Source organism: Myxocyprinus asiaticus, chromosome 4 (assembly GCF_019703515.2).
Source record: "Myxocyprinus asiaticus isolate MX2 ecotype Aquarium Trade chromosome 4, UBuf_Myxa_2, whole genome shotgun sequence".
NCBI lineage: Eukaryota > Metazoa > Chordata > Actinopteri > Cypriniformes > Catostomidae > Myxocyprinus > Myxocyprinus asiaticus.
Window position 1 is genome coordinate 12879425 of NC_059347.1, and position 16977 is coordinate 12896401.

General features: G+C 36.1%; 1 protein-coding gene across 1 annotated transcript; it reads right to left on the bottom strand.

The window, feature by feature from the left end:
* Positions 1-4453: 4453 nt before the first annotated feature.
* On the bottom strand, positions 4454-16977 carry LOC127439877 (mitochondrial outer membrane protein SLC25A46-like). Its single transcript, XM_051696162.1, has 8 exons — positions 16539-16977; positions 14679-14721; positions 14492-14549; positions 10991-11068; positions 10494-10594; positions 10119-10175; positions 9747-9804; positions 4454-5551 (listed from the first exon to the last, which is right to left on the bottom strand). Exons 1-8 carry the CDS (start codon positions 16789-16791, stop codon positions 4964-4966), a joined length of 1236 nt encoding a protein of 411 aa, XP_051552122.1. The 5' UTR covers positions 16792-16977; the 3' UTR covers positions 4454-4963.

Below are 16977 nucleotides of genomic sequence, written 5' to 3' on the forward strand. Positions count from 1 at the left end.
AATATATTAAACCATTTTAAATACTGAATATTTTGCAAATACTTCAAAATTACATTCAAAACACATTCGTATTTGTACACATTGTGCAGAACAAATACAATCAGCTTAGACTAACTTCTAGGTTAGAGTGTAACTTTGCAGACAAAACTTGTGAGTAGCTTTCATCATAAATTCTTTTGCATAAAAACACACCAGCATCTTAGGAAGTCTGAAGTCGAGCAGCCCTTCAGTGGATATAGATTCGGTGGTCTACTGATACACTTCCTCTGATGATTAGACAAAAGAAAGAACATTTTTTAAATTCCTCTTCATTTTTTAAATGAAAGCAGTAGCAAAACATTAGTAATAGTAGTAATTTAGTAATAATAGTAGAAATAACAGCAAGTGTTCATATTAGTAATAGTATTATTAACACATGTATCCTTACGCTGCTGACTCGTATCAAATTTAGAATTTCTTTCATCTGAGATGTACATGAGCTCTCAGCTGAAGCCCAGTTAAAGATGCACATAGGGTCTTTTTCAAACTGGTGCAGCTGGAAAATAATATGACAAGAAATCTTCAGTACACATAGATGCACATACACGTCTATTTTACAGACCCGTTCTGTTTGAAACGTGTGCACTGACCTTATAGATGGAATTACATGAGCCTAATTTCTTGGAGGCCAAACAAAAAACAAAAACAAACAAAACATCAGTTGCAGACATGCTTTAGGCCAAGTTAGGATTTGTACAAGGATTGTTCACCCAACAATGAAACTTCAGTTGCCATTTGACTTTCTTCTGTGGAACATAACTGGAGATGTAACATTAGAGAGAATGTTAGTGATGATAGCCTCAGACACAATTCAATTACATTGCATCTTTTTTCTTCCAGAAAATGAAAGATAATGGTGACGTAGGCTTTCAGTCTCTAACATTCTGCCTAACATCTCCTATTGTGTTCCACAGAATTGAGTAAGAGCATCTTACAGGTTTGGAACAACATGAGGGTGAGTAAACAACAACAGAATTTTCATTTTGGGGTGAACTATACAAACATTAAAATGACAAACATAAAGACTTACTTTGACATAAGGCATTATTATATAACGGGAATCCTGTTTTACAGACTTGAGACATTTGTAGTGCAATTCTTGATTCGACCTGACGAAGTGTAATATGAGAACTATAAACAACAACTCTGAAAAAGAAATGTTGCAAGATATTAAGAATAAAAAAAAAAAAGAAAAAAAAATCAATAAACAAAAATAAAAATAAAATACACTCATTCAACTAATGCAAAAGAAATGGCTCTTACCACAAAACTTTCTATTCTTCATCTTAGACCACTTTTGAAAATCACAAAAGATGCCTCTTTTATACCAACCTGAGTACACAAAAAGTTTTGACTCAAGCCTTACTTAGGCGTTTTGACAGAGATAAATGCTTACACGTACAAAAAGTTATTATATATATACGATGACTCAAATCTCTTCACCCCACACATTTTCAAAAGAATTCCACAGTAAGATGTAACCTAACTACCTAGAAACTCTAATCAGGGGCAGGTGTATATATGGATCATCTCCAATAGAATTTATTTACAAATACTAAGCAATTACAGCAGAACGTGATTTCATCACAAATATTATTATATTTGCAGAATGGAATGGAAATGGTGTTTAAAATTAGGTTTGATAAAGATCACCACAGCTTCCCCACAAAATGAGATTAGATACAGTCTCTCAAACCTTTAAAAAAAAAAAAAAAAAAAAAGTGTTATTGCAAGCCTTCGCAATAGCAGGCAGAGCTGTATATCAGTTACTGTAAGATGTTGTATCAAAAGTCAGATTACACAAATGTGTTTTCTCTAGTTTAGTTTCAGCGAATGTTAGATTCAAACCCCTTGCCTCTAACTGTCTTCATTTAGAATGTTTTGTGAATTCTGTTCAACACCCCTAACTCTAACTCTAAATTCCAGGATCATCTTATTTTTGTAAAAGCTTTTTTGCAACAAGTGAACACAATAAAACCACACTGAGTTACATTAAGGACGATGCCAACTCTTTAATGAAGATACTGTAGATATTAACTGAAAAACTGAACTTTTTTCTCTCAGGACAAGGGTTGTTAATGTTGGTCCAAATTGTCACAATTGACACAAAACAATGTGTCTATTTACACATGCTACCTTTTAGATTTTTGATTCTGATATTGTCACAAAAGGCCAAACATATGTTATCCCTTTCATGCATACCTCAGCTGACCCAGGACTTCATTCCACCCCCTTCACCCCATTTATTTTCTGGAGCTATGCCCTCACATTTTTTTCTTACTCAACCTTTCGCTTATGAATGTTTTTTTTGTTTGTTTGTTTTTTTGTCACAGATACTACGAAATGTGAATTACTTTGCATCTGCATAAAAACACACTACCAACAATATTCCCCCAAATGTTTCCCAAACTAGCCTAACAGAGTTGTCTGAACGAACAATTTCATATTGAACAATGTTGCCGATCTGTGCATTCCCAGCATGCATTACAATATGAATAAATTATGCGGTTAGTGTTATAGGTATTTTTTTGTTGTTTACTGACTTTATGCATTTTGTGTCATTTTTTTGTTGCCACTGTTTGTCGATTGTTATGTGGTGATGTTTGGAGCTTATAACTTAATGAGGTTTGTTCATTGACACATTTATTGAGGTTTGTGTGTTAATGGGGTCATAACATGCCTTTTTTTTATTATTTTAATGTTACTCGAGGTTCACTTATTATATCAGTAAAGTTTTTGTGCACAAAAAACAGTCATATGCTTGTAAAACATGATTATTTTCCATACTTATTCTGACCCTCTGTCAGAAACACTTGGTTTTGGTGCTGCTTTTCCTTTAAGATTTGACAGTAAACCGTCACTGTTATGTTTGGCTCTCTGCACTTAACTGACCTGGGCTGCGTTTCCCGAAAGCATGCTTAAGTTGATCATAGAGACCACTGGTTCCAACGGTTTCTACAATCTGCTTAGGCTTACGATTCTTTTGGGGAACGCAGCCCTGCTCTCTCCTTGCCATCTCACTGCTCACTGCTGCTGGGCTGCGGAAGTGGCAAGGTCAAGTAGGCATTGACGTATTGTTGTGGAGGCAGCAGAGAACATGTCATTTTGGCAGCTTGGTTTCAACACAATCTTTTTGCAGTGAGGAAGTTTTGAGTTCTGAAACTGACAGTATGTTTTTATTGTATAATGACCTTTTATAAGTCAAAAGATCAAGGCAGATTTGATTCCCTTATGTCATGACCCCTTTAAGGGTCTATTGTGTGTCTGTGTCAAACATTTGTACCTACTGCCTTGTCTTGCGAGTCTTACCTCTTCAGAGGCAAAGACTGATGTTGACTTCATGTAAAAGTAATTGAAATAGTGACAAAATTAAAGTTCTCATATTGAAAATTGATAGTTGGCTAAACAAGTTCTTTTTGCATTTAGTGAACAAACAAATTCACATTGACTAAACAAAGCAATGTTACTGACGAGGATTATTATGACTTACTGCATCACGTTGCCTTGATTTTTTAATTTTGCTTAACAGTTTCTATTTTTACAGTGAATTAAAAAAAGACCAACATTTTCAAATCGCTCAATTATCAGTGACATTTTTTGTGCTTCCATATTCCATAAATCATATCTGATTGATTATTTCATATCTAAATAAAATTTCCATCACAAGATATCAATTTTTTGTTCATTACAAGACAAGTGACTACAATAATCATGCCAGTGGTGAATTATCAGTATCCCATATTCATGTACACAATCATATTATACATGCTATTTCTTACTCATGTTGGTTTCGGTGATTAACTTGATTTACATTTGGCATTGCTATTTGATGAAGAAGCAACTTGGAAGTATTTTTCTTGGGCAATAGTGCTAAAATGTTGATAAAGTCTTGCTTATACTGTAAAAGTCTAAGGAGTGTGCCTATAGATATTGACTTTTAAAAAAAAACATACAATGAGAAATATTCACTGAAGTATTGTAAAGAGTGTGACACCCAGCCCCAGTCTCCCCTATACCCTTTATACTGTAACTTTTCACAATATTGCTAGACAAATAATGATAAGGTGTGTCTGCTTTACAGACAGAACAGTATTTTCATTGCCTTATTTTTTTAAACATGCGTCACGTACAAAGGCAATTCATAAAAAAACTTTTTGTGAATTGAAATAAAAAAAAATTAAAAAAAAGTTTTCGCACAAAAGCGATTTTAGACATTTATTTTAAAGCATGGTGCCCAATAATTTTGAACTTGAATTTACTCACCAAATACCAGATGCTGATTAGTTTTACACATGCTTTTTTTTGGTATATAATGGCTACCAATTCAAGGAACTGAATTTAAAATCTTTCATATCAAGTTAAATCTGGCAGGAAAAGACATTTTCACAGTTAGACACACTGGCACAAGTTGCACTAAAGTGCAAATAATAATTTAATAACAAAAATACAATTTCTATACATGTTGTAAGACTTGGCACAGGCCTTCAACCAATGCTGCCAAATAAACAAGTACCACATTCACACACACCACATAGAGACATAGTGTCCAGTGGCGTGACTGAAACAGGGAGAGAACAGTATGGAAATAGAATTACAACGGTTGATGCTTCAGAAATATCATACCTGTTTTGCCATGGTGGTGGGGAAGTGAGGTGGGTTTGGGGGTCACTATATGAACAAATAAAATGTACTGCTAGTATGGGGGCATATTGACTATTTTGCATTTTGATAAAATAAGTCATGCAATTAAGTAGACAACCAGTGCTTTATGAAACAACATAGCCAAAGAAAACATCACATATCTCCAGTTAGCAATTTGTATAGGACACACTTTTTTGGAATATCCAATTCAACCAAAAAAAAGGACCTCTGAATAAATTAGGAAGGAATCATTTTGTCAGCAAAGCTTTCCGAATCTTTCTACTCAAGCATTCCGCAACAGTGTTAAATAGATCATCTTGGTGATCTGCAGCACTGTGGCATGCAGCGAGTACTGCACGACGATGGAGCCGAAGCCCTTGTAGAAGCCCATGGTGCCTTCTTCACGCCGAATGGCACTGATACAATCCCTCATTCCTTCATATTGTGTGTTTATGGGCAACACCTCAAAACCCAGGTCAGTGTTGTCAATGATAGTGCGTGTCCCTTGGATATGCAGCCTGTGCAGCACTGTTTCCATAGGAAACAACAGCACATCTGCACACAGGCTGGCCGCAAAGCTGGCCATGAGCTCAGGGAAGTAGGCATCCAGCATAGACTGGACCGTGTCCATTCCCGAGTTGGTTGACGAGTGATTTGGGGAGCCGTTATTCCGATGACGCAACAGGTAAAGAACCAACCTCTGCACGCTGGAACTGATGAGATAATGTAAGATTCCATGGAGCATTGTAGGGAACACCAGGTTCCACAGGGGCAGGAGGCGCTTGCTGTGGGGCACTCCCATGCCTATCACACGCCCAAGACCCTCTTTGACACAGTCTAGGATGCCAGGATTATCTCCGATTATTTCACTCTGGTGAGGGAACATCAAGAGTAATCACTAAATCATGTTTGGGTGAATCTCACAAAAACACGTCCAGGGCATATTTCTGGACAAGAAATATGCCCTGAAATAAAACATATCTAAATATACTGTATATTTCATAAAAATTAAGCCTATTTTAGGACTGAGATTTGTGGCATTGCGATATTCTTTTCATGACAATTAAGCACACTTCACCCCAAAAGTCTCATTTCCATAATGTTGCCAAGTGTTTCATGTTATGTACCTCAGACCTTTTTACCTTCTATGGGTGACTAGGATTTTTCTTTTTATGCTCCAAAATTGTGGAACTTGCTTCCATCTGATATTAGAGAAGCACAGACTTTAGGTATATTTAAATCTTATATTATAAAAAATTTTCAGGGCAGATTTTACTTGATTTTTTTTTTATTTCTGATTTATTATCAACTGTTTTGATATACAGGTTTATGTATCCAGATATATATATGAATAGGATTCCGAGATGCTATTCTTCTCACCACAGTTGTACAGAGTGGTTATCTGAGTTACCGTAGACGTTGTCAGTTCAAACCAGTCTGGCCATTCTCTGTTGACCTCTCTCATCAACAAGGTGTTTCCATCTGCAGAACTGCCGCTCACTGGATGTTTTTTTTGTTTTTGGCATCATTCGGCGTAAATTCTAGAGACTGTTGTGTGTGAAAATCCCAGGAGATCAGCAGTTACAGAAATACTCAAACCAGCCCATCTGGCACCAACAATCATGCCACGATCCAAATCATTGAGATCACATTTTTGCCCATTCTGATGGTTGTGAACATTATCTGAAGCTCCTGACCGTATCTGCCTGATTTTATGCACTGCAGCCACACAATTGGCTGATTAGATAATCACATGAATTGTTGATGCCAGATGGGCTGGTTTGAGTATTTCTGTAACTGCTGATCTCCTGGGATTTTCAAGACATCCAGTGAGCGGAAACACCTTGTTGATGAGAGAGGTCAACAGAGAATGGCCAGACTGGTTTGAACTGACAAAGTCTACGGTAACGCAGATAACCACTCTGTAAAATTGTGGTGAGGAGAATATAATCTCAGAATGCTATTTTGAGATGCGGGTTGGTGCTGTTTTGTCAGCACGAGGGAGACCTACACACTATTAGGCAGGTGATTTTAATGTTGTGGCTGACCAGCATATATATATATATATATATATATATATATATATATATATATATATATATATATATATATATATATATATATATATATATATATATATATATATTATATGATATTATGCTTTGTATTCCTATATGCTTGTCTTTATGGAAAGTGCCTTGAGAATATATTTCAAAGGAACTATATAAAAATAAAGTTTATTAATATTAAAATCACACAAAGGACAGATGCAGTAAAGAAGCCATTCAACTCCCCTCCCATGCATGTTCTTGACAGGCTTCATAAGATTCACCCAACAGGCAGAAAACAATGGGCATTTGACTGATGAGACAAAATCCTATGCGATTTCATGGCCCTTGTAGCAATGCTGAGAATGCAACATGTTATGAATTGTGTTCTGACGCATTTTGGAATGTAAAGCATGTGTGCAATTTCCTTTTCCAAAATATGCAGATCTCTCTATGGTAAAGGATACTTTCAAATTAACACAACTAGCCTGAATTCCCACAGAAGTCCAGGAAAGCATGTAGCTGTTATCGCATACAGACACCCTCAAATTTTCAGAGATAAAATTGCAATGGAAACTGACGCACTGCAGAGTTCCCCAAAACCAGTTTATCCATCCACCACAAGATCAAATCAACAGTATTTCCTGAGACAACAAATCTTAGTGTCTGTTTGAGATGTGTTAACACTCATTTAAACTATTATTAAAAGGTGCACACAGAAATATATTCCTCATTAAAAAAAGTTGTACACCTAATACATGTATTGTAATTTTGAAACATATGTATAAAACAACGAGCACTCAATATGAGATGAAGACTCCAGTCAGGAACCTTATAAAAGCTGTTTTATTCTACATGGAGAGGGTCCCCTCATGGGGGCTACCACGTTATGATCACATGACCAGCTGAATACTAGTCGTTTAATCTCATTGACAGACCTGTTTTTGTGCACTTTCACTCATGGATTACATTAATCATGGCTGAATGTGAATAGTAAATTTCTATAATGGCACTGTTAACTGAAAACGATTGTGTTTGAATGAGGCTGCATCCACGCCCCTAGGTGTCAGTGTAAGTCCAAGACATGCATAAAAATAATACCGAGTGCACCTTTAATACTTCATTATTACACAAATATATAAGAATGCATTTAGTACTGTATATATTAGAGCTGTCGATCAATTAACTATCAAATTAATTTAATGTGTCGATTATTCAAATTAATCTCATAACAATAATTACTTCGAAAGGCCCCAAATAAAGAATTTTGATTATAATAATTATAAATGTAATATATAATAATTGTTATAATTCAGACAATTCAAATACATTACATCATAAACATATTTTGTGGAAACGTACAACTAAAGCATACAGAAAATACAAAAAGTATCTTTAAAAGTGAAAATATTGTTTGTTTTATTTCCATATCATTGAACATTAACCCTATTGTTGGCCTAAATTCCATATTGGCTTTTGGAGGGTCTCACTAGTTTTCAGCTCCTCTAGTCACAAGCTGTTTTTTTTAGGACTACATGCCAAATTAAACGTAATTTGAAAAACACGTCTCGAGATCCCAGCTCGGTCCAGCTGTCTTTGAGCACAAAAGTGCATCAGTGGAACGCTGTATGCTGCCTGCTCATTGGTTTGGCGAGCCGTGTTGCCTGTACAGCTGGAGCGCTGACTGCCCCCTACTGCATCTAGGTGATACATCAACCTTGATTGTGTTAAATTAACATGTTTAAATCAACAGCCCTAATAATACGTACTGTAAAGTCCTATTTATTAAAGTCCTATAAAGACAAACCATATCGTGGCATAACTCGGTATTTCGAAATTTGCAACATTGTTTGTCCCTGTGATCATAAATGAAATGACCCGTCAGACATCATAATCTCTCTCTATCACTTGATTTTACCACCACAGCGCTTTTTTCTACACTGTTTACAGAGTTCACACAAGGTCTTTGAAGTGCTTAAAGTACTGGAATTTAGCTTTTAGTAATTTAAGTATTCTAATGCCTGTAAAATTGCCTTGTTTTGATGTAAAGTGCTTGAGAATAAAATGGATTGTTTTCTCTGTGTAATGTGTGTCCATTGAAGATAAGACGACTCCACTTTCAATGAATAATGAAATAACTGAATAACATCCTTTGTTCTTTACAGTCAGATTAAAAAAAAAAAAAGAAATATTAATTTTAATCTCACACAGCATGGATGCACTAAAGAAATCTTTCGTTGATGTTCCCTGAATCGGAGTGAAATGCACGTTGAAACTCTTAAAAGTGACGGTACCTTTATAGTGTTTCTTATACAAATGAATGCAAACTCAAGTGTTTTTACTTGTAAATTGTACAAATTATTTCAAACAGTGATAGCTCATACCATTATTATATATACCATTTCATGATATAATATTAATTAATATAATGTGGATTAATGTATTATATAAAATGTAATTATATAATAATATAATTACTATTTTTACAAAGTTAAATGTGATTACAATAATAATAATAATAATAATAATAACAACTAACAAATTAAAATTAAATATTCACTTTCACATTCTTTTTTCAGGACAGGTTTTTCTAAGTTCTATTGCTTGATCTGCACCTGATCAGACTGAATGTAGCCCACTATTTTTGAAAGCTTACTTGTTTGTGATCTTTTCTTATAGAGAAAGGTATATGAGCAACTCTTATTATTTAAACTCTGAGCATTTATATTATGTATTAAAGAAATTTATTTTGATGAGAAATTATTGTGTATTTTACACACATTTTTTTTTTTCAGAAAATACAAAAAAAAAAATAAAAAAATCTGTAATTCTTTGTAATTTAAGTGTTATTATAACAAATCGAGATTATATCGAATTGTGAACTTCATATCGTATATCGAACCGAATCGTGAGATAACCATATCGTCCCATCCCTTGTAAATGTAGATTTCCTTAATTGTTAAGCATAAACCTCTCTAAATCAGTGTTCATTTAGTATATGGGAATTTGTTCACTTACCTGTACAGTCTCTATGAGACTGGCTGAGTAAAATGGCATTGCAACCACATGTGTCAAACTGGAAAAAAGACAATGATTTGAAAAGATCAAAAAGACTAAATAAGAGATAAGGAGATGACAGATAATTTAAATGTCAACCATATGGAATTCCCTTTCCACATTCTTTGCGAGAGTTTGTTTTATAAATAATTACCTGCAAATTAAGCTTAGTCAGATTCTTATTAAAAACGTTCATAGATAAAGAGCAATGTAAAATTATGACTCATAAAAGACACAAGATAAACAACATGCAGCTGATGGCATTTTCCAAAAATACTACTGAATTTACTTGATTAGCATTATTAACTAATTTAGGCCAAAGTTTCAGCTTACCCTTTGAGTACTAGGTGTCCTACAACTTGTTTAGGGTTCCACTTGTGTGATAACTCCCTGTGAACGTATATGACAAGGTTAGACATGAGAAATCCACACTTGGACAGACAATCCGTCTCAACACTTGCAAGACACATCAATGATGACTGATCAAATTGAAATCCTTAAAAGCTACATGCTGCCTAAAACCCATAATTTATTACAATATTAAAATTTAAAGATAAAGATCTAGAGATATAGAACTTCTCACTGTGACTACTACAGGACATTGGTAATAGTCTTTAGTAAAACCAAACTAACTGAATCGAATTGAGTAGCAACTAATCCTTAAAGGAGGTTTTTAGGGCACTTATAAGGAATGGTATATTTCTATACCTTGGTAATGGGGTGCATTCACTAATGATGCCTTCTGTACCAAGGGCGACTCCCTGTACCACAAATGTGCTGCCCATTCCTTTCCATAAAGCCTTTGGTCCCTGAGAGTATGCAAATACAATACCAAAATTATTTTTGTATAAGATGCTTTAATTAGTTCCGAGAAGAGTCGAAGCTGTTATAGCAGCAAAGGAAGGAATTAATTGCCATGCTATTGAAATTAAATGTTCAAACACAACAAGCACATCAGTGAGGTCAGCCACTGTCGGTGTCTCACAAAAAAGACTGGTTACTTAAAAGAGGGTGTCATACTTTTGACCATATGGTTTATTTTATAGGTCATACTGCATGATTTAACTTCCTGGAGTTTTATGAAAATTGGGTCACTGGAAGAAACTAAATGTATACACTTAACTGGATATCATTATATTTGAAGAAAAAGTTTTAAACTGCATTTAAATCTTTTTTGAGCGACAACAACATAAATTATGTATTACCTGAGTTTTAGTGACATTGTACATCACGCTGATGGCAGTCAATGGTGACAAGTGGTAACACCTGGCATGGTAATTCACCTGAAACACAGTACACTTGATTAAACCCTGATTATATTGCAGGATTAGACAAAATAATGCAATTTGGGAAACAGAAGTACAGGTGCATCTCAATAAATTAGAATGTCGTGGAAAAGTTCATTTATTTCAGTAATTCAACTCAAATTGTGAAACTCGTGTATTAAATAAATTCAATGCACACAGACTGAAGTAGTTTAAGTCTTTGGTTCTTTTAATTGTGATGATTTTGGCTCACATTTAACAAAAACCCACCAATTCACTATCTCAAAAAATTAGAATATGGTGACATGCCAATCAGCTAATCAACTCAAAACACCTGCAAAGGTTTCCTGAGCCTTCAAAATGGTCTCTCAGTTTGGTTCACTAGGCTACACAATCATGGGGAAGACTGCTGATCTGACAGTTGTCCAGAAGACAATCATTGACACCCTTCACGAGGAGGGTAAGCCACAAACATTCATTGCCAAAGAAGCTGGCTGTTCACAGAGTGCTGTATCCAAGCATGTTAACAGAAAGTTGAGTGGAAGGAAAAAGTGTGGAAGAAAAAGATGCACAACCAACCGAGAGAACCGCAGCCTAATGAGGATTGTCAAGCAAAATCGATTCAAGAATTTGGGTGAACTTCACAAGGAATGGACTGAGGCTGGGGTCAAGGCATCAAGAGCCACCACACACAGACATGTCAAGGAATTTGGCTACAGTTGTCGTATTCCTCTTGTTAAGCCACTCCTGAACCACAGACAACGTCAGAGGCGTCTTACCTGGGCTAAGGAGAAGAAGAACTGGACTGTTGCCCAGTGGTCCAAAGTCCTCTTTTAAGATGAGAGCAAGTTTTGTATTTCATTTGGAAACCAAGGTCCTAGAGTCTGGAGGAAGGGTGGAGAAGCTCATAGCCCAAGTTGCTTGAAGTCCAGTGTTAAGTTTCCACAGTCTGTGATGATTTGGGGTGCAATGTCATCTGCTGGTGTTGGTCCATTGTGTTTTTTGAAAACCAAAGTCACTGCACCTGTTTACCAAGAAATTTTGGAGCACTTCATGCTTCCTTCTGCTGACCAGCTTTTTAAAGACGCTGATTTCATTTTCCAGCAGGATTTGGCACCTGCCCACACTGCCAAAAGCACCAAAAGTTGGTTAAATGACCATGGTGTTGGTGTGCTTGACTGGCCAGCAAACTCACCAGACCTGAACCCCATAGAGAATCTATGGGGTATTGTCAAGAGGAAAATGAGAAACAAGAGACCAAAAAATGCAGATGAGCTGAAGGCCACTGTCAAAGAAACTTGGGCTTCCATACCACCTCAGCAGTGCCACAAACTGATCACCTCCATGCCATGCCGAATTGAGGCAGTAATTAAAGCAAAAGGAGCCCCTAACAAGTATTGAGTACATATACAGTAAATGAACATACTTTCCAGAAGGCCAACAATTCACTAAAAATGTTTTTTTTATTGGTCTTATGATGTATTCTAATTTTTTGAGATAGTGAATTGGTGGGTTTTTGTTAAATGTGAGCCAAAATCATCACAATTAAAAGAACCAAAGACTTAAACTACTTCAGTCTGTGTGCACTGAATTTATTTAATACACGAGTTTCACAATTTGAGTTGAATTACTGAAATAAATGAACTTTTCCACGACATTCTAATTTGAGATGCACCTGTATGTTTCAACTACAGTGCTGTGTAAGTATTTGCCCCTTTTCTGATTTCTTCTATTTTTTTTTTTTTTTTGTGTGTGTATTTTTCATACTAAATAGTTTTAGATCTTCAAACAAGATATAAAACAAAGGCAACCTGTGTAAACAAAAAATACAGTTTTCAGATTTATATATCTTTTTTTGCTTCAATAAATAAAAAATATCACCCCTGTGAAAAACTAACTGCCCCCTTAAATTTAATAGCTGGTTGTGCCACCTTTAGCAGCAACAACTGCAACCAAATGCTTCATATAACTGAATATGAGTCTTTCACAACACTGTGGAACACAATTTTGACCCACTCTTCTTTGCAGAACAGCTTTAGTTCAGCCACATTGGAGGGTTTGAGCATGAACTGCCCGTTTAAGGTCCTGCCACAGCATCTCAATTGGGTTAAAGTCAGTACTTTGACTAGGCCACTCCAAAACATACATTTTGCTTCTTTTGAGCCACTCAGAGGTGGACTTACTCCTATGCTTTGGATCATTGTCTTGCTGCATAATCTAGTTGTGCTTGAGCTTCAACTCACGGACTGATGACCGGACGTTCTCCTTCAGCATTTTCTGGTAGAGAGCAGAATTCATGTTTCCTTCAATTACTGCAAGTCACCCTGCCTTGAAGCAGCAAAGCATCCCCAAGCCATCACACTACCACCACCACGCTTGACCGTAGGTATGATGCTCTTTTTGTTGAATTCTGTGTTTGATTTACACCAGATGTAACGACTCAAGGGTCCGGTCTTTCAAACAGTTCAACTTTCAACTCATCAGTCCATAGAAGATTCTACCAAAAGGTATGATGATCATCAAGGTGTGTTTTGGCAAAATTCAGATGAGCCTTAATGTTCTTCTTGGTTAGCAGTGGTTTTTGCCTCACCACTCTTCCATGGATGGCATTTTTGGCCAGTGTCTTTCTGATAGTGGAGTCATGAACAGTGACCTTTATTGATGCGAGAGAGGCCTGCCGTTCCTTGGATGTTGTCCTTTGCTTTTTTTGTGACTTCCTGGATGAGTCGTCGCTGTGCTCTTGGAGGAATTTTGGAAGGTTCACTTCTGGCAAGGTTCACTACTGTGCCAAGTTTTCTCCATTTGGAGATAATGGCTCTCATTGTTTTGTAACCCTTCCCATACTGATGTATTTCAGTCACCTTTTTCCCAAAACATTTCTGGAATTTCTTTCAACCTTGGCATAGTGTGCCACTAGGTGAGACCTTTAAGCCAACTTCACACTGCTGATGTTCTATTTAGGTGTTAATTTGATTGAACAGGGCTGTCAGTAATCAGGCCTGGGTGTGTCTAATCCAGTTGAACCCCATTATGAATGCAGTTTCATAGATTTGGGGATTTAGTAACTAAGGGGGTAAATACTTTTCCACACAGGCCCAGTTGTTACTGGATAACTTTTTTGCTTCAATAAATAACATTATAATAAAAAAAAAATAATAAAAAAAAATTGTTTACTCAGATTGCCTTTGTTTTATGTTAGATTTTGTTTGAATTTTTGAAACAATTTAATATGAGATATACACAAAAACAGAAGAAATCAGGAAATTACTTTTACTACAAATACTTTTTCACAGCACTGTACACAAAGCAATCCTATTACAATATCTAGTATACAGATTGCAATTTATATGCTGTACTGCAATAATGTTTTCACAGTATAAGCACTTTTATTTAGACAGACATGGAGTGTGTAGGTTTTGAGTGTTCAAAATCTGGGTTTACCTGACACTGACGCCGAAACACGATGCAGGGGTGGGCCAGGACATTTTCTGTGAAGAGGCTAGTTGAAACATCAGAAAATGATTATAAATTGACCAACATTATTTCTCATATCAGAAGCAAGCTTTACTCTAAATACAAGTTTACTGATAGCAGCTGCTTAGGCAGTGAATATTTGGGTTTTCGTTACCTTGCAAGACCTATCCCGAATCCAGCAAATCTGTTCAGTTGCTCTGAAAGAAATATTTAAGGACAGTAAACTTAAAGGAATTATTTTCGATAGGATTGTGGTTCTGAATACAGATTTACTTTTTAAAGGTCTCTGGGTGAGCCATGTAACAACACTTCAGGATTTAATGTTGAAGAATGACATATGCACAACAATAAAAATGTGTATTGCAACAAATGTAGTAAAGTTCTAAGTCATTTGTTTCATGTCCTGATAAATTCACTATATGCAATAGAGAAATATAAAAATGTATGTATTTGTTTAGCTGGTACCTCAGTTATACTTGTGGAGCACTATGCTTGCTTAATTTTGTACTTGAAAGAAAAAAAAATATCAATTTAACAGTTTTACGTGCCATTACGAGACATCCAACTACCATATGAAATTGAGTTGATACCATAGACTGGCATGCTGCATATTGAAGTCCCAACATGGCATTTAAAGGAATAGTTCGGCCAAAAACTAAAATTCTCTCACCATTTATTCATCCTCATTCCATCCCAGATGTGTATGACTTTCTTTCTACAGCAGGAAAAAAATAAAGATTTTTAGAAGAATATTTCAGCACTGTATGTCCATACAGTGCAAGTGAATGGTGACCAGAACTAGTTTGAAGCTCCAAAAAGCACATAAAGGCAGCATAAAAGTAATCCATATGACACCAGCGTTTTAATCCATATCATCTAAAGCCATATAATTGGTTTTAGGTGTGAACCGACCAAAATATAACCCCTTTTTCACTGTACATTTTGCCATAGCTGTCTCTAGGCACCATCATGATTTCAAGCTCGATTACACTTCCTAGAGCTTGACGTATATACAGAGTGCTAGATGGCGCAAGGAAGTGTAATAAAGCTTGAAATCATGATCACCAAGGAAACTGAAGATGTGAAGATTTATAGTGGAGAAGGAGTTATATTTTGGTCTGTTCTCATCCAAAAATTGACTGGATATCTTCAGAAGACATTGATTAAACCACTGGAGTCTTATGGATAACTTTTATACTTCCTTTATGTGCTTTTTGGAGCTTCAAAGTTTTGATCACCATTCACTTACATTGTATGGACCTACAGAGCTGAGATATTCTTTTAAAAATCTTCAATTGTGTTTTGCAGAAGAAAATAAGTCATACAAATCTGGAATGCATGAGGGTGAGTAAATGATGAGAGAATTTACATTTTTGAGTGAACTATCCCTTTAACACGTGTTTTGTGTAGGTAAATTATATTATATATATATATATATATATATATATATATATATATATATATATAAAAAAAATTTCTGGTTAAGTACTGCTCTTAATACTGTTTTTGGTTGTGCTATATAAATAGGTGAGCATAAATATGTTCCAGTTTGATACTACCACTTTAATTAAGACACTGCCTGTTTTTTGGTTGGTTTGTTAGTTTAATAATAAATATATTTTCCAAACAACTTGTAAACAATGTTCCAACATGTCACCCACCTCACAGTGTTTACTCTCAAATTCAATCAAAGTTCTCCTTACAGTTTAGGATTTCACGAACGCTTTGCGAATCGTTTCGACAGAATCATTAAAAAAAGACCAATTTAAAAGAACGAGTCGATTAGAAGGCGAATCGGACATCATTAGCAGGAGATGGGAGGAGTGACATTTGTCATATATACAGCGAGACTGCAAGGGCGGGTCCTGTGTCTTATAGAGCTCATGTCTGTCTCTCAGTGTTCAGTGTCAGACACTGCTGCGGTACTCAAATATGTCGTTGGTCAGATAGTATTCCTTTTAACAACAACACATCACTGCATGCAAACTGATGATAAACTGCAGTCAAATCTCACCGGACGGTGGAGCCGCTGACTGCGCTTCGTCCGCAGCTCCAGGCGGGGCAGGTGGCGTCTCAAATTGGGGTGTACGATCGCCGAAATGCAGGTTTCTGCTGCCAGGTATATCCGGAGGTGTGGTGACCCAGTGCTGGAGATCGGCACTGGACGAATTATTGAATGACCTGCCCGAATAGCCCCCGCTGAATGACGGGTCGTCTCTGCCCCTATAACCCAAACCATCGAAGCTGTCAGGCCGACGAGAATTCATGGTGGGGAAACGCGGGGAACACTACACTGAAATGACAAAATATCTCAGTCTGACTCCCTACGACTCAAAATATCGTGCTGTGATACGAATTCATTGAAAATTTTGAGAATGGAAATGTAAATTTCGAGAACAAAATAATTCTGGTTCACCGAGGCTGTACGCAGGCTACTGCTTCAACAAAACTTG

Excerpts from the sequence above, each read along its gene's own strand:
- LOC127439877 (XM_051696162.1), bottom strand. The coding sequence starts at position 16,791 with ATGAATTCTCGTCGGCCTGACAGCTTCGATGGTTTGGGTTATAGGGGC. Across the intron at positions 11,069-14,491 it reads TGTTTCGGCGTCAGTGTCAG|GTGAATTACCATGCCAGGTG; the intron begins GTAAACCCAGAT and ends ACTGTGTTTCAG. Across the intron at positions 9,805-10,118 it reads GGACACCTAGTACTCAAAGG|TTTGACACATGTGGTTGCAA; the intron begins GTAAGCTGAAAC and ends TCTTTTTTCCAG.